We start from the raw sequence: 14603 nt of genomic DNA, 5'->3' as shown, positions 1-14603 counted from the left end.
TATAAAATTTCATTTTATTTATATGACTTAAGAAGCTATATAAGTTGAATCCCAACATTTATTTTCAAAAAACATGGTGATATTCATTACTGTTATACTTTTGAAAACAGTTAAAATATTTCCACATATTTATCTGAATAAAAGTGCGTTGGAGTTTTCTGAAGCACCTTTCTACCTTATACGTGAGGATAAAAGATCAACTTCATATCTATTCCATGCCACAACATTCCAGTACACAATCTCTTTTCATGGAATACAAAAACTTGGACATTTTAGACTGGCTTTGTGGCTAACCTGACTTATCAATATAAACTATCCAAGAAAGCGGGAAAATAGATGAAATGAAAACACAAGACATGATCTCAAGGCTGACAGGTTGTTCTTGCTCAAAATATATCTAAGTTAAACTGAAAATATTCGTGTTTTAAGTCATTGTTACAGGAAATGCTAAAATCAATGTAGCACCATCTTCCCTGATACATTTTTGGAGACCTTGGACATCACAAAAGGCCACCTCACTCCAATTCCCCTAATAGTTAAAATAGTTTTGACTACTGCCATTAAATAATAGCTGGCACAGATTTATTGACAGCAAATATAAAAGCATTGCTTACATAAATAATTCCTTAACCGATAATTATAATAAAACATACATTTCACTGAGAAGAAAATTATTCTAAATGAACAATCGAGAATGTATATATAGAAATCTAAACTTTTCTATCACCACAATATATAATGAACAATAGACCAATATTTTTATTAAACTAAGGGAAAGACAAAACATTTCTGTTTGTAATATAAAAAAGAGGGCAACTCCTAAAGTTTTGCATGTAGCAAAATGAGGCTAATGGACTCTTAGCTTTTCCACTTCTCTTTTAATGGAAAATAGAAACCTTCCTTAACTTGAAGCTTTGTGTGAGTCTCATTCCCTATGGACTGCGCAGGACTCCATGGGGAAATGCCCACTGCTATGATATTCTTCAATGTTCCCGATGAGTCTGTCTAGACTTAGAGTTCAGTCTCATTAAAATATGCCATCTTTATTTTTTTCTGTTTTGGTTCTTAGTGCATAGGTGATCAAGTATCTGTGCATGTAATCTGAGGTAGCAGGTTTTTCCTGTGAGCATTGCTGTAGACAAATGCAGACATCTCAACTCAGTCTCTGCAGACTTGACCAGCAACACCTGCAAGGCTATGCTGATTAGTAATATCCCATGAGAGATTACGTTCTGTTATCTTATGCTGCTCATCAAGGCTGGACTCTGAATGTTCTCCTATTCTACACCCAAGAGGCCCTTCTAAAGTGTTAGGAGTATCTTTTGATAACAACTTTGGACTAATTTTAATAGTAGACTATTAAAATTGCCCCAAAATAAACTTCTATTACAATAAAAGGCAAAAGGTAATAACAACAAATATCAGTAGATGATTATTAGTATATAATTTACATTTCTTCTAGAATGGCACACAATAATTAATATAATGTATTATTGGTTCACTTTATAATACATACTTTTTCCTTCAAGCAATGTTGTAAATTTTGTTGCCTGTAAAATCAAGAAAATAGTTATAATTGAGTTAAGTTAGGACAAATAATTTATGAAGGTACTTTCAAAAGTCCTATTATCTATTCAGTTTCTTTTTATGAAAATCCTTCTAAATAAATACAAAATACCATAACTTTATTTGCATTATTCAATGTTCATATTTTGTGTTCTACTAAGATGGGGGCCTACAGTCTAAAAACTGGGCTTCCCTTATTCAGAATAGTGGAACCACTGTACCCAATACATACATAAACAATGCCTGATGCTGATAATTGGGCTCTGATATAACTTAGCTATTTTATTCTGTGAAGGAACAAGATGATTAGTCTCTTTGATCTGCTAACAGAAACTATGGGATAGTAATTTTTTGATCGTAGTTCTTGGCAATTGTTTTTCTGCCTTTTAGGATCATATAGTCCTGCCATCTTTTTGCTAAATTTCATAGTAGAAAAAGAATCTGTAGGTCACTATTCAGTAACTACTCGTTAGACTGATGGTTTCTGGCTACATTCAATGCTAACTTCAATCGTCTTTGTGTAATGATGTGATGAACCTATTTTTTTCATAGCTACAATTAGACCTAATTCCTAATTTTTGTCTAGTTGCCACCCCCTATAATTTCCTTAAGCCTATACAATCTAAACATTTTTTTCTCTAAATCTGAAGCTAAATTTTGAAAACAAAAGCTGTCTAAATATTGCAACTTACTTGTGAGAAAAAAAACTTCAATCATTGCAGATTAGAAATGGGTTTGGGAGTCTGGCATAGTGTCTGGACTTTCAGGAAGGTAGGAAGATTGAGACCATGAGTTCCCAGGTCACTGGGACTATGGCATGAGAAGAGAGAGGAGAAAAGGGGGAGATTAGAAAGAGGGAATGTGGCTTCAAGAGAGCGGAAGGAAAAGGGAGAGAGGGGGAGAAGGGGTAAAAGTCTATAGATTACAATTTCTTCTCAGATCTGGTTTGTTAAATCAACTCAAAGTTCTGCCATATTTTCCTTGTTTTATTTGTTTATTGTTCTAGATTTTCTATACTTAACTTTTAGACTTTTTTCTGTCTTAAGGCATAGAATAGAGTCCTATAGCTCCCTCCACTAGAGGTGTGCCATATATCAAAGCAGGGAGCATGATGTATGAAATCACCAAAGGCACAGCATCAACAGAAGCAGCTTTTTTTTTATGCAAGCAATAGAATTAACAATAACGTAAGATAAAAGCTTTCAAAAATTCATTTTTTTATGAAAGAAATGGACCCTGGCAAAAGTAGTCAGAATTATTTTTTTTTATTAACTTAAGTATATTTTTATTAACTTAAGTGTTATTCCCTTTCCCGGTTTCCGGGCCAACATCCCCCTAACCCATCGCCCTCCCCTTCTTTATGGGTGTTCCCCTCCCCATCCTCCCCCCATTGCCGCCCTCCCCCCCAACAATCAGGTTCACTGGGGGTTCAGTCTTAGCAGGACCCAGGGATTCCCCTTCCACTGGTGCTCTTACTAAGATATTCATTGCTACCTATGAGGTCAGAGTCCAGGGTCAGTCCATGTATAGTCTTTAGGTAGTGGCTTAGTCCCTGGAAGCTCTGATTGCTTGGCATTGTTGTTCATATGGTATCTCGAGCCCCTTCAAGCTCTTTCAGTTCTTTCTCTGATTCCTTCAACGGGGGTCCTATTCTCAGTTCAGTGGTTTGCTGCTGGCATTCACCTCTGTATTTGCTGTATTCTGGCTGTGTCTCTCAGGAGAGATCTACATTCGGCTTCTGTCGGCCTGCACTTCTTTCCTTCATCCATCTTGTCTAATTGGGTGGCTGTATATGTATGGGCCACATGTGGGGCAGGCTCTGAATGGATGTTCCTTCTGTCTCTGTTTTAATCTTTGCCTCTCTCTTCCCTGCCAAGGGTATTCTTGTTCCCCTTTTAAAGAAGGAGTGAAGCATTCACATTTTGATCATCCATATTTAGTTTCATGTGTTCTATGCATCTAGGGTAATTCAAGCATTTGGGCTAATAGACACTTATCAATGAGTACATACCATGTGTGTTTTTCTGTGATTGGGTTACCTCACTCAGGATAATATTTTCCAGTTCCAACCATTTGACTATGAATTTCATTAAGGCATTGCTTTTGATAGCTGAGTAATATTCCATTGTGTAGATGTACCACATTTTCTGTATCCATTCCTCTGTTCAAGGGCATCTGGGTTCTTTCCAGGTTCTGGCTATTATAAATAAGGGTGCTATGAACATAGTGGAGCATGTGTCTTTTTTATATGTTAGGGCATCTTTTGGGTATATGCCCAAGAGAGGTATAGCTGGATCCTCAGGTAGTTCAATGTCCAATTTTCTGAGGAACCTCCAGACTTATTTCCAGAGTGGTTTTACCAGTCTGCAATCCCTCCAACAATGGAGGAGTGTTCCTCTTTCTCCACATCCTCGCCAGAATTTCTTGTCACCTGAGTTTTTGACCTTAGTGATTCTCACTGGTGTGAGGTGAAATCTCAGGGTTGTTTTGATTTGCATTTCCCTTATGACTAAAGATGTTGAACATTTCTTTAGGTGTTTTTCGGCCATTCGGCATTCCTCAGCTGTGAATTCTTTGTTTAGCTCTGAACCCCATTTTTTAATAGGGTTATTTATCTCCTTGCGGTCTAACTTCTTGAGTTCTTTGTATATTTTGGATATAAGCCCTCTATCTGTTGTAGGATTGGTAAAGATCTTTTCCCAATCTGTTGGTTGCCGTTTTGTCCTAACCACAGTGTCCTTTGCCTTACAGAAGCTTTGCAGTTTTATGAGATCCCATTTGTGGATTCTTGATCTTAGAGCATAAGCCATTGGTGTTTTGTTCAGGAAACTTTTTCCAGTGCCCATGTGTTCGAGATGCTGCCCTAGTTTTTCTTCTATTAGTTTGAGTGTATCTGGTTTAATGTGGAGGTCCTTGATCCACTTGGACTTAAGCTTTGTACAGGGTGATGAGCATGGATTGATCTGCATTCTTCTACATGTTGACCTCCAGTTGAACCAGCACCATTTGCTGAAAATGCTATCTTTTTTTCCATTTGATGGTTTTGGCTCCTTTGCCCATAGGTGTGTGGATTCATTTCTGGGTCTTCAATTCTGTTCCATTGGTCTATCTGTCTGCCTCTATACCAATACCATGCAGTTTTTATCACTATTGCTCTGTAATACTGCTTGAGTTCAGGGATAGTGATTCCCCCTGAAGTCCTTTTATTGTTGAGGATAGTTTTAGCTATTCTAGGTTTTTTGTTATTCCAGATGAATTTGCAAATTTTTCTGTCTAACTCTTTGAAGAATTGGATTGGTATTTTGATGGGGATTGCATTGAATCTGTAGATCGCTTTTGGCAAAATGGCCATTTTTACTATATTAATCCTGCCAATCCATGAGCATGGGAGATCTTTCCATCTTCTGAGGTCTTCTTCAATTTCTTTCTTCAGAGACTTGAAGTTCTTATTGTACAGATCTTCTACTTGCTTGGTTAAAGTCACACCGAGGTACTTTATATTATTTGGATCTATTATGAAGGGTGTCGTTTCCCTAATTTCTTTCTCGGCTTGTTTCTCTTTTGTGTAGAGGAAGGCTACTGATTTATTTGAGTTAATTTTATACCCAGCCACTTTGCTGAAGTTGTTTATCAGCTTTAGTAGTTCTCTGGTGGAACTTTTGGGATCACTTAAATATACTATCATATCATCTGCAAATAGTGATATTTTGACTTCTTCTTTTCCGATCTGTATCCCCTTGACCTCCTTTTGTTGTCTGATTGCTCTGGCTAGAACTTCAAGAACTATATTGAATAAGTAGGGAGAGAGTGGGCAGCCTTGTCTAGTCCCTGATTTTAGTGGGATTGCTTCAAGTTTCTCTCCATTTAGTTTAATGTTAGCAACTGGTTTGCTGTATATGGCTTTTACTATGTTTAGGTATGGGCCTTGAATTCTATTCTTTCCAGGACTTTTTATCATGAAGGGGTGTTGAATTTTGTCAAATGCTTTCTCAGCATCTAATGAAATGATCATGTGTTTTGTTCTTTCAGTTTGTTTATATAATGGATCCGTTGATGGTTTTCGTATATTAAACCATCCCTGCATGCCTGGATGAAGCCTACTTGATCATGGTGGATGATTGTTTTGATGTGCTCTTGGATTCGGTTTGCCAGAATTTGATTGAGTATTTTTGCATCGATATTCATAAGGGAAATTGGTCTGAAGTTCTCTTTCTTTGTTGGGTCTTTGTGTGGTTTAGGTATAAGAGTAATTGTGGCTTCATAGAAGGAATTCGGTAGTGCTCCATCTGTTTCAATTTCTTTTCTTTTTTTCTTTTTTTTTTTTCTTTTTCGGAGCTGGGGACCGAACCCAGGGCCTTGCACTTGCTAGGCAAGCACTCTACCGCTGAGCTAAATCCCCAACCCCCATCTGTTTCAATTTTGTGGAATAGTTTGGATAGTATTAGTATGAGGTCTTCTATGAAGGTCTGATAGAATTCTGCACTAAACCCATCTGGACCTGGGCTCTTTTTGGTTGGGAAAGCTTTAATGACTGCTTCTATTTCCTTAGGAGTTATGGGGTTGTTTAACTGGTTTATCTGTTCCTGATTTAACTTCGGTACCTGGTATCTGTCTAGTAAATTGTCCATTTCCTGCAGTTTTCAAGTTTTGTTGAATATAGGCTTTTATAGTAAGATCTGATGATTTTTTGAATTTCCTCTGAATCTGTAGTTATGTCTCCCTTTTCATTTCTGATTTTGTTAATTTGGACACACTCTCTGTGTCCTCTCATTAGTCTGGCTAAGGGTTTATCTATCTTGTTGATTTTCTCAAAGAACCAACTTTTGGTTCTGTTGATTCTTTGTATGGTCCTTTTTGTTTCTACTTGGCTGATTTCAGCTCTGAGTTTGATTATTTCCTGCCTTCTACTCCTCCTGAGTGTATTTGCTTCTTTTTGTTCTAGAGTTTTTAGGTGTGCTGTCAAGCTGCTGACATATGCTCTTCCCTGTTTCTTTCTGCAGGCACCCAGAGCTATGAGTTTTCCTCTTAGCACAGCTTTCATCGTGTCCCATAAGTTTGGTTATGTTGTACCTTCATTTTCATTAAATTCTAAAAAGTTTTTAATTTCTTTCTTTATATCTTCCTTGACCAGGTTATCGTTGAGTAGAGCATTGTTCAACTTCCATGTATCTTTCTGTACCTGTTGAGGCTCGTTTTTTGACCAATTTTATGGTCAATTTTGGAGAAAGTATCATGAGGAGCTGAGAAGAAGGTATATCCTTTTGCTTTAGGATAGTGTTCTATAAATCTCTGTTAAGTCCATTTGGTTCATGACTTCTCTTAGTCTGTCTACGTCTCTGTTTAATTTATGTTTCCATGATCTGTCCATTGATGAGAGTGGGGTGTTGAAATCTCCTACTATTATTGTGTGAGTTGCAATGTGTGTTTTGAGCTTTAGTAAGGTTTCTTTTACATATGTAGGTGCCCTTGTATTTGGGGCACAGATATTTAGGATTGAGAGTTCATCTTGGTGGATTTTTCCTTTGATGAATATGAGTGTCCTTCCTTATCTTTTTTGATGACTTTTAGTTGAAAATTGATTTTATTTGATATTAGAATGGCTACTCCAGCTTGCTTCTTCAGACCATTTGCTTGGAAAAGTGTTTTCCAGCCTTTCACTCTGAGGTAGTGTCTGTCTTTATCTCTGAGGTGTGTTACATGTAGGCAGCAGAAGCAGGGTCCTCATTGCGTATCCAGTTTGTTAATCTATGTCTTTTTATTGGGGAGTTGAGACCATTGATGTTGAGAGATATTAAGGAATAGTGATTATTACTTCCTGTTATATTCATATTTGGATGTGAGGTTCTGTTTGCGTGTTTTTCTTCTCTTTGTTTTGTTGCCAAGACGATTAGTTTCTTGCTGTTTCTAGGGTGTAGCTTGCCTCCTTATGTTGGGCTTTACCGTTTATTATCCTTTGTAGTGCTGGATTTGTAGAAAGATATTGTGTAAATTTGGTTTTGTCATGGAATATCTTGGTTTCTCCATCTATGTTGATTGAGAGTTTTGCAGGATCCAGTAACCTGGGCTGGCATTTGTGTTCTTCTTAGGGTCTGTATGACATCTGTCCAGGATCTTCTGGCTTTCATAGTCTCTGGCGAAAAGTCTGGTATGATTCTGATAGGTCTACCTTTATATGTTACTTGACCTTTTTCCCTTACTGCTTTTAATATTCTTTCTTTATTTTGTGCATTTGGTGTTTTGAGTATTATGTGACGGGAGGTGTTTCTTTTCTGGTCCAATCTATTTGGAGTTCTGTAGGCTTCTTGTATGCTTATAGGCATCTCTTTCTTTAGGTTAGGGAAGTTTTCTTCTATGATTTTGTTGAAGATATTTACTGGTCCTTTGAGCTGGGAGTCTTCACTCTCTTCTATACCTATTATCCTTAGGTTTGATCTTCTCATTGAGTCCTGGATTTCCTGTATGTTTTGGACCAGTAGCTTTTTCCGCTTTACATTATCTTTGACAGTTGAGTCGATGATTTCTATGGAATCTTCTGCTCCTGAGATTCTCTCTTCTCTCTTGTATTCTGTTGGTGATGCTTGTATCTCGGCTCCTTGTCTCTTCCTTTGGTTTTCTATATCCAGGGTTGTTTCCATGTGTTCTTTTCTTGATGGCTTCTATTTCCATTTTTAATTCTGTCAACTGTTTGTGTTTTCCTGGAATTCTTTCAGGGATTTTTGTGATTCCTCTCTGTAGGCTTCTATTTGTTTATTTATGTTTTCCTGTGTTTCTCTAAGGGAGTTCTTCATGTCTCTCTTGAAGTCCTCCAGCATCATGATCAAATATGATTTTGAAACTAGATCTTGCTTTTCTGGTGTATTTGTGTATTCCATGTTTGCTTTGGTGGGAGAATTGGGCTCCGATGATGCCATGTAGTCTTGGTTTCTGTTGCTTGAGTTCCTGCGCTTGCCTCTCGCCATCAGATTACCTCTAGTGTTACTTTGTTCTGCTATTTCTGACAGTGGCTAGACTGTCCTATAAGCCTGTGTGTCAGGAGTGCTGTAGACCTGTTTTCCTGTTTTCTTTCAGCCAGTTATGGGAACAGAGTGTTCTGCTTTCGGGCGTGTAGTTTTTCCTATCTACAGGTCTTCAGCTGTTCTTGTGGGCCTGTGCCCTGAGTTCACCAGGCAGGTCCCTTGGACAGAAAAGTTGGTCTTATCTGTGGTCCCGAGGCTCAAGTTTGCTCTTGGGGTGTTGCTTATGAGCTCTCCGTGGGGGCAGCAACCAGGAGGACTGGCGCCACTCTCTCTGGGAGCCCCCGTGCACCAGAGTCCCAGATGGCGTTTGGTGTTTTCCTCTGGAGTCAGAGATGTGGGCAGAGTGTAGTCTTTTCTGGTTTCCTAGGCCTTTTGCCTCTCTGAAGGTTTAACTCTCCCTCCTATGGGATTTGGGTGCAGAGAACTCTTTATTCCGTCGGTCCCTTCAGGTTCCGGAGGTGTCTCAGACACAGCGGACCTGCTGCTCCTGAGCCCTCATCTATGGGAACCCAGAGGCCATATACAGTTTCCTCTTGGGCCAGGGATGTGGGCCGGGGTGGGCAGTGTTGGTGGTCTCTTCCGCTCTGCAGTCTCAGGAGTGCCCACCTGTCCAGGCAGTGAGCTCTCTCTCCCACGGGGTTTGGGAGCAGTGAGCTGGAGGCAGGGAGCGTGAGATTGGGACTCCCGCTAAAAACCCAGTAGTCAGAATTATAATTCTGCAATTTGGAAAAATATTTGGATGCCTGCAGTACCTCAAACATTTATTTTAGAAAGATGTGAAGATGGAGAGTTAAACTGGCCTGTACTTAGTCCTTCAAATAACTCGGCATGACCACAATTGCTAATTCTGTGAATCTCACTATTTGCCTAACATCTGTCACTGTTCCTTAAACAGTGTTCTCTCTCTCTCTCTCTCTCTCTCTCTCTCTCTCTCTCGATTTATTTATTTTATGAATATGAGTACACTGTAGCTGTCTTCAGACACACCAGAAGAGGGCATCAGATCCCATTAGGGATGGTTGTGAGCCACCTTTCTGGGAATTGAACTCAGGACCTCTGGAAGAGCATTTAGTGCTCTTAACCTCTGAGACATCTATCAAGTCCCACAGTGTGTTCTCAATAGATGCTTGGTAAATAGGTTTTAAGGTTTAAGGTAAATAGGTTTATGCCTACCTACATCAAATCGTAAATGAAGAGCACTATTGAATGGTTTCTTGCCTATGGTTTTACCCATGTATTGCTGACAAAGTAATTAATTATATGATAATTTGATCATAATATTGTTGATACAAAATATTTAAGTTTTATTTAATAAACAATAAGATTCTAATCATAGTCTATATGTCAGAGGATTTCAAATGTATGTATTACAACTCTACTTCCACTGCTAAGACAACTTACCTTCATTCTCTAGCATGAATTTTTATTTCTATATTAGTAATGTTTTGTATTTATACTTTTAAAAAGACAAATAAATGAAATATTTGAGGAGGGGAAAGGTGCTTGACAATGGAACAAACATGGAGTCGCCATGTTAGTCTTTCATGATACACAGATAAACCAGTATGTGTGATGAGCAGTCAGGGCAGACAGTAAAAGGCTTTGTAATATTCTTCCTTTAACATTTATTTATTTCATAATAAAATGATCATTGTCTGCACATTGTCTGGAGATCTTTTCTCCTCATTTTATCTCATTGAGATGAGATTCCTTCATTTTGGCTGTAGTACAAAGCTTTGTATTCTATAAGCATTCACTCAATTATACATATTGATACCCATTGTCCTCATTGAAAGTCTTAATCAACAAAGTGTAGTCTGAATATAAAAATCATTTGGCACCAGAGATCTTTTCTTTTATATAGCCATTTACGTAGAAATCTAGATTTGTGAAGGATGTAGTTTAGTATAAACTTCATTTGATTTGTTGATTTCTTTTTAAGATGTTAGCACTAGGTTTCTGAGAAGACAGTCCCATGTGTACATAGCTTGCTGTGCATAAGACCAGGACTCAGATCCTGAGCACATAAATAAAACTGGGTCATGTTCAGGGAGTTAGTAGGCCTCATAACAATAAAATATCAAAGCAAAGACAGGAGGACAAAGTACTGGACAGACAGGAGGACAGCATTCACTCCATTTACAATTCAAAATCAGTTCTGAACATTCTCAAGCAATAACATTTCACTGAGTCTAAACAAAACTACCAAAGGGGGAAGATTTCATGTTGTCATATGCTTAAGCAATTATTAAAATATGAATTCATAATTCTACACTAATAAAATAAATACTTACATATTTGAGTAAACGGGAGAAGAAAAGATATTCGGGGGCGGAGCACAACTCTGTGACCCTAAGCATCAGGAAAAGAAAACTATAATTTATATTCATCTTCAGTAACTTTTAGAATGCCAATACCATTTTCGAATACCTGTTGTCACTTATAACTGACTAGTTTACAGGCTTTTAAGAACATTTCATAGCAATTTCCAAAGTTCTTAGTGTACAATTTAGTATACAATAAAATGTCAACTCCTGCCGATCTCTGCAACACCTTGTGATACCTAGTCTTGGTATGTATTCTATGACCTATAGACTTAGAATATAACTTAATATCCTACTGTAATGGTCTCTCGATGCAATTAGACTTGCTATGTCCATTTCCTTTTGGAAAATTGTATTTACACTTCTTATATTGTAAGGTTTTGCTGAGTCTTTGTTAAAATATCTGAAATCATTCATGAAACTCATCTGAAAATATATATATATATATATGTATATATTAAAGACTTTATGGGAGCTTGAGAGAGGACTCATTAGGTAAGTGCACATGCTGCTCTCATAGAGAGCCCAAGTTCAGTTGCTAGAAACCCTGTAAAGCAGCTTACAAAGGTGTATAAATCCTTCTCTAGATGATCTGGTATCAACCTTTATATTTTTCAGGCACCTGCACTTGTGCACATGCACACAGACATACACACAAATATGTTTTAAAAATGAAATAGATTTATTAAATATTAAAAACTAAAAACTTATAATTAATTACTATTAAGTTATATATTCTCTCTCTCTCTCTCTCTGTGTGTGTTTGCATGTTTGGGAGAAGAAACTGAGATTAATAATGCATAGAGGAAAGTCATGCATGGTGGCATGTGTTTATGAACTCTGTGCTAGGGAGATAGACTAAGATGGATCCCCCGAAATTTCTGGAGAGACTGCTTAGCCTATTTCTTGCCTTCCAGGCTACTGAGAATCCCTGATTAAAAAGAAAAAAAACTATATGTTGCCTGACGCATGATATGCAAAAGTAGTAGTTCCTATGGCTTCCACATGAGACCTACGTACAAATGTGGATTTGTACATATGAGCACATACTCTCACACGCATGTGTACCTGCATATATGTAAATGTACACAGCCTCCTACATGAACATCTGTCCCCAACACAAAAATAAAAGTACCATAAAGAGTGTTCAAGAACAATAATCATCACAATCACATTGGTTCATGGGCAGCAAGGAATTACTGAACCAGTTCCTCAAGCCTAATATGAAGAAAATTTAAGCTCCAGTCCTATTTCAATATCAGTATTTTATTAGAGGACAAAAATGTACTTAGAGAAAAATTCTGTTGTTGATAAGTAGATAAAGAACATTGGTATATAGAGTTAACCAAGGTCTCATTAAGAGGCAGGGCCCTCTGAGGATCAAGCCTATGCATCTGAAGGTTCTTCACATAAAATAGCATAGAATTTGCACCCAACCTAGCTATACCTTATGCACATGTTCTCCAGGTATTTTATAAATTACTAAAAGATAAATAGTAACACTATATTGTGTAAATATTTGCTGTTCTCTTTTGTTTACAGAATAGTAGCACAATAAAAGTACACACACATCTAGCACTGACATATACCGTGTACAGCTAACTATGTGGATTTGCAAATGCAAGATATGCTGTTACGGACAATTTTGTGTACACTGAAAAGTGGATATTAGTGTGAAAGCAGGATGACAAAAATTTTAATGACATTCTTAGCAGGAAAAATATAAAGGAAAAGGAACAGGCCATTTGAAACTGTGCTCATAAATTTGAAGGCCATTATATTAAATGAAAGAAGTCAAAAGTGCAGACAAGAAACTGTCATGTGTCTTCCCTTATATGTGAAATATGGATTGTCAAACCCATAACAAGAGTTATATGGGAATGAAAAAAAGGGACATGGAGAGATATTGGTTGCAGTTTTGCATTTTGTAAAATTAGCAAATATTACAGATCTACTATGTACTATGCATGTTGCTATCAGCCCTTTGCTATATACTTAACTGTTAGGATAGAAGATCTTCAGAGTTTCAACCAGGCACATATGCAAACATATACACACAGCTGTAACTGAGGTGAAGGACATGTCGTGTGGTTTGTGTGTTTGTCAGGAGTATTTCCTCCACTACGGAGGAAAAGCTCAGGATACTAGTCCTGGCTAGTTTTACCTTCTATAATCTGTACTTTGTACAGACCTAGCAGAAACCTAGCATTGATTCATTAGTCGGCAAAGGTTTGGAATGGGCATAATAAGTAGCAGGTGAAAGAATGTTTTCATAGCTGCATAGTGCGTTGCTGATGTTTACCTGGTTCTCCAACATAGCTTGATTTCTTGCTTGGTCTTCCATTCCAATCACTTTGCATCTTCTACATAAAGAACAAGAACAAGAGAGATTTCTCCACATTTTACCATCAATTCCTATTTCTATGTTTAAATTTCAAAAATATAATGTTAAATTTCTTAAAACCTCCATTTATAAGAAATATTCATGTTCTGTACTTACGTTATTATCTACCCATTATTATTAAGATGTTATATGTTGTCATTAAAATGAACATTTATCAAAACTGTCCACAATACCATTCACACATCTGATGATGTTCCAACTTTGATGCTCAGCCTATAGTTGTACTCATGTATAACACAGGAACATTACCTAATTTAATGAATTTTTACACAATTGGAAGTGGCATCAGGGGTGAAAAGTGAAGGTTTAGATGGTTAGTAATTAGCGGTAGTGCAGGATATTATTGAAAAAAGCAGTTCAGTGTTACTGAAAAAGAAAGGGCATGCACCCTTCACCACTGACTGTGAGTTTCCATTCTTTCCTGTGGACTAAATCTGCTTGCAAAATATCACGATAATAGGTGTCTTCATTTTTCAATATTTGAAATGGGAGTGCAGTCACTGAGAAAAATGCCTGACAATTTTAGACTTTTTCACAGTATGCTGGAGAACAATTAAACTTCTTGTCATAAATTTGTTATCTGTGAACATCTGCTACCCCTTTGGGATTAATATGGAGAGGGAATAGAATATGTAACAGAGAGGTCAGTGATGCAGTTTACGTATATGACTTTTGTATACTGAGGTAGATTGTCTCCTTATCTTTTACTTAGTGGTTAAGCAGATATAATACAGTAGTATTTTCATTGTGAAGTCTGGAATGTTGAAATAATCAACATTCACAATATATTATCATGCCACTTTTCATTCCCAATCCCATGAACAAAATTGATAAATGCCCTTCTGTCTCTTGTTCCTCATAATGTTTTGAAAATGTACAAAACAAAAATGTGTACTGCAATGTTTGTAAAGAGCATTTTATCAGGTTTGTGTCATTTCTTTAATGTTAGAGGATTTAAAATATAGTAAACAAACAGACTATTCCAGCAGTTAAAAATGCCATGATTGTTAACGCACATTTAACAGGGCTAGTGGCATAGCACAATAGTGAACTATTAAAAAATAGAATTAAATATTTATTCACAATAAATTGTATCACAGACACATAAAATCTGTGTAGTCAATACATTTCGGATATTCTGGATTATTTTATATCAAGTTTTATGCATTCTATATCACATAAAATGTTATTTTCTACTTAATATGAAGAATTCATTTGGAGAGAGTCTATTAAATTGTTAGTGTACTGAAAATTGATAAAAATGTAAACTCCTTAGCATAGTGAATCAGTTAA

At 37.0% G+C, this 14603-nt stretch overlaps 1 protein-coding gene across 1 annotated transcript in view; it reads right to left on the bottom strand.

Annotated features, from left to right (window-relative positions):
* The window catches only part of Fsip2 (fibrous sheath interacting protein 2), a 71957-nt gene that overhangs the window by 33773 nt on the left and 23581 nt on the right, over nt 1–14603 (bottom strand). The window contains 3 exon segments of the mRNA XM_032901974.1: nt 1517–1550; nt 10877–10934; nt 13209–13269. Of these exon segments, the coding sequence (XP_032757865.1) occupies nt 1517–1550; nt 10877–10934; nt 13209–13269 (153 nt within the window).

This window comes from Rattus rattus, chromosome 5, assembly GCF_011064425.1.
Source record: "Rattus rattus isolate New Zealand chromosome 5, Rrattus_CSIRO_v1, whole genome shotgun sequence".
Lineage (NCBI taxonomy): Eukaryota > Metazoa > Chordata > Mammalia > Rodentia > Muridae > Rattus > Rattus rattus.
Note: the sequence above shows the minus strand (reverse complement) of the source record. Positions and strands in the feature narration are given on the sequence as shown.